The sequence below is a fragment of the Notolepis coatsorum genome (assembly GCF_963971535.1).
Source record: "Notolepis coatsorum genome assembly, chromosome: 7".
Classification (NCBI taxonomy): domain Eukaryota; kingdom Metazoa; phylum Chordata; class Actinopteri; order Aulopiformes; family Paralepididae; genus Notolepis; species Notolepis coatsorum.
This window is the reverse complement of record NC_140171.1, coordinates 172,119,147-172,121,014: the sequence shown is the minus strand read 5'-3', so window position 1 is coordinate 172,121,014 and position 1,868 is coordinate 172,119,147. Positions and strand designations below refer to the sequence as shown.

Sequence of the window (1,868 nt, the reverse complement as noted above, 5' to 3'; positions counted from 1 at the left end):
GCGTTGGTGTCATTATTATAATCAGATAATCATTAGCTGGATGAATGCCTTTTCTCGTTCCGTTCTTTTGAAGTTTGATTGATACCCTGCATGCACGGTAAACTGAGTGTCATCTGGTCACCTTTAAACTGTCAGCTACTTCCATTCAACTATAACTGTACAATGCAATTCAAAAATGGTTCCAATTCATTAATGAGCTCAATTCGATTTCAAACAACAGTATTTTCCTTTTATGTACAGGTTACTAATGATTACTTAATTAATATGAATTGACACAAATCGCAGTTCTTCCAGTGCATGGGGTAGACTCACTGAAAACTGCGCTATGATCCTAGCTCTTGTCAGCATTCCAGTGGCGTTTGGAGGTGGCTCTTCCACGTCTGGCATGGGGTCGTCGGGTAGTTCTGGGTTTGGCAGCGGGATGCCATGCCTGATGGCCATGTTATGGAGCACACTGCAGGCCACGATGATGTTGCAGACCTTCACAGGCCGGTACTGCAGTGTGCCCCCCGTGCCAGACAGGCAGAGCCACCGACCCTTCAGGAGACCAATTGCACGCTCCACGGTGACTCGTGTGCGTGCGTGCGCCCGGTTATAGGTGCCCTCCTGTTGGGTGGTGGGGTTGGTCAGCGGCGTCATCAGCCACGGCTTTAGTGGATAGCCACGATCCCCTGCATTAAAAGATATATAATTTAATTACAGATACCAGTAATAACATTACGATTTGATTCAATATGGGCCTAAATGTGTAACACTCACCAATAAGCCACCCGTCTTCAACAACCCCAGCCTGGAGACGAATGCCCACAGAGCTGTTCTGCACCACAAACGAGTCGTGGGTTCCTCCTGGCCACTGGGCAACGACATTTAGGAGTGCCAAACGGGCATCGCAGATCACTTGGACATTTACCGAGTGGAACCCCTTCCTGTTAACGTAATTGAATTCATTTTGTGATGGTGTTTTGATGGCTATGTGTGTGCAGTCTATTGCTCCAATTATGTTGGGGAAACCGGCGATGGCGTGGAAAGCCCTCTTGACCTCGACCTGCTGTGCGTGTGTGTATGGGAATTTGATGTAGTCGGGGATTAGGGACATGATGGCATCCAACACTGTGGGCATGATCCTGCTGAGTGAGGGTTGGGAGATGCCCGAGCGATCTGCGATCTCCCGCTGGAACGTCCCGGTGGCCAAGAATCCCAGGGTGGAGAGGACTTGGGTGTGGACGGGGATGGCATGTGTGCGCCTTGTTCGGCGCTCCAATAAGGGTCCCAGATCCCGGCACAGGTCGAGCAGGATTGCCCTGGGGAAGCGGAACCTGCTCATGAGCCACTCTGTGCTCTCGGCAAACAGGTCTGCCCTGTCCCTGAAGACGCGCTCCCTGTGGAGCGCACCATGGGCATGGCCCATTCCCAAATCGTGCAACACTGCGAGGCCTGCGTTATCCATGGTGAATAGGATCTGAAATCCATGTTCCAGATGTAATTTATAGGGTTTGCCGACGATTACACTCATGTCGCCAATTTAATTGATTACGGGTCATACAGAACACCTGGGTATATTGTAACTGTTGATTGATTTCCCTTCGATCTGCGCTCCAATTGGGTCGTTGTTGGTCAGGGACGATTCTAGCCACGCATGGCTTCAGTGGATAACCGTGATCACCTGCATTTAAGTGATATTTTGATGACAGATATAATAACATTACAATTTAATTAAATGAGATTAGGCCTGGGTCATGCGTTCCTTATCAGCCAACAACGTATCGGCCAAATAATGCAACGTTAACCGTCCTGCATCCTACATTCAGAAGTTGATGCTGTTTAGGGTTTGACAATGATTACACTAATATCGCTGTTTCACAATGAAC

The 1,868-nt window shown here is 48.8% G+C and overlaps 1 protein-coding gene across 1 annotated transcript; it reads right to left on the bottom strand.

Moving 5' to 3' along the window:
- Positions 1 to 255: 255 nt before the first annotated feature.
- On the bottom strand, positions 256 to 1,447 carry LOC311231845 (putative nuclease HARBI1; the record flags this gene model as incomplete). The annotated part of the gene is made up of 2 exons (XM_084318466.1): positions 256 to 671; positions 760 to 1,447. 2 exons carry the CDS (start codon positions 1,445 to 1,447, stop codon positions 256 to 258), a joined length of 1,104 nt encoding a protein of 367 aa, XP_084174592.1.
- Positions 1,448 to 1,868: the final 421 nt, after the last annotated feature.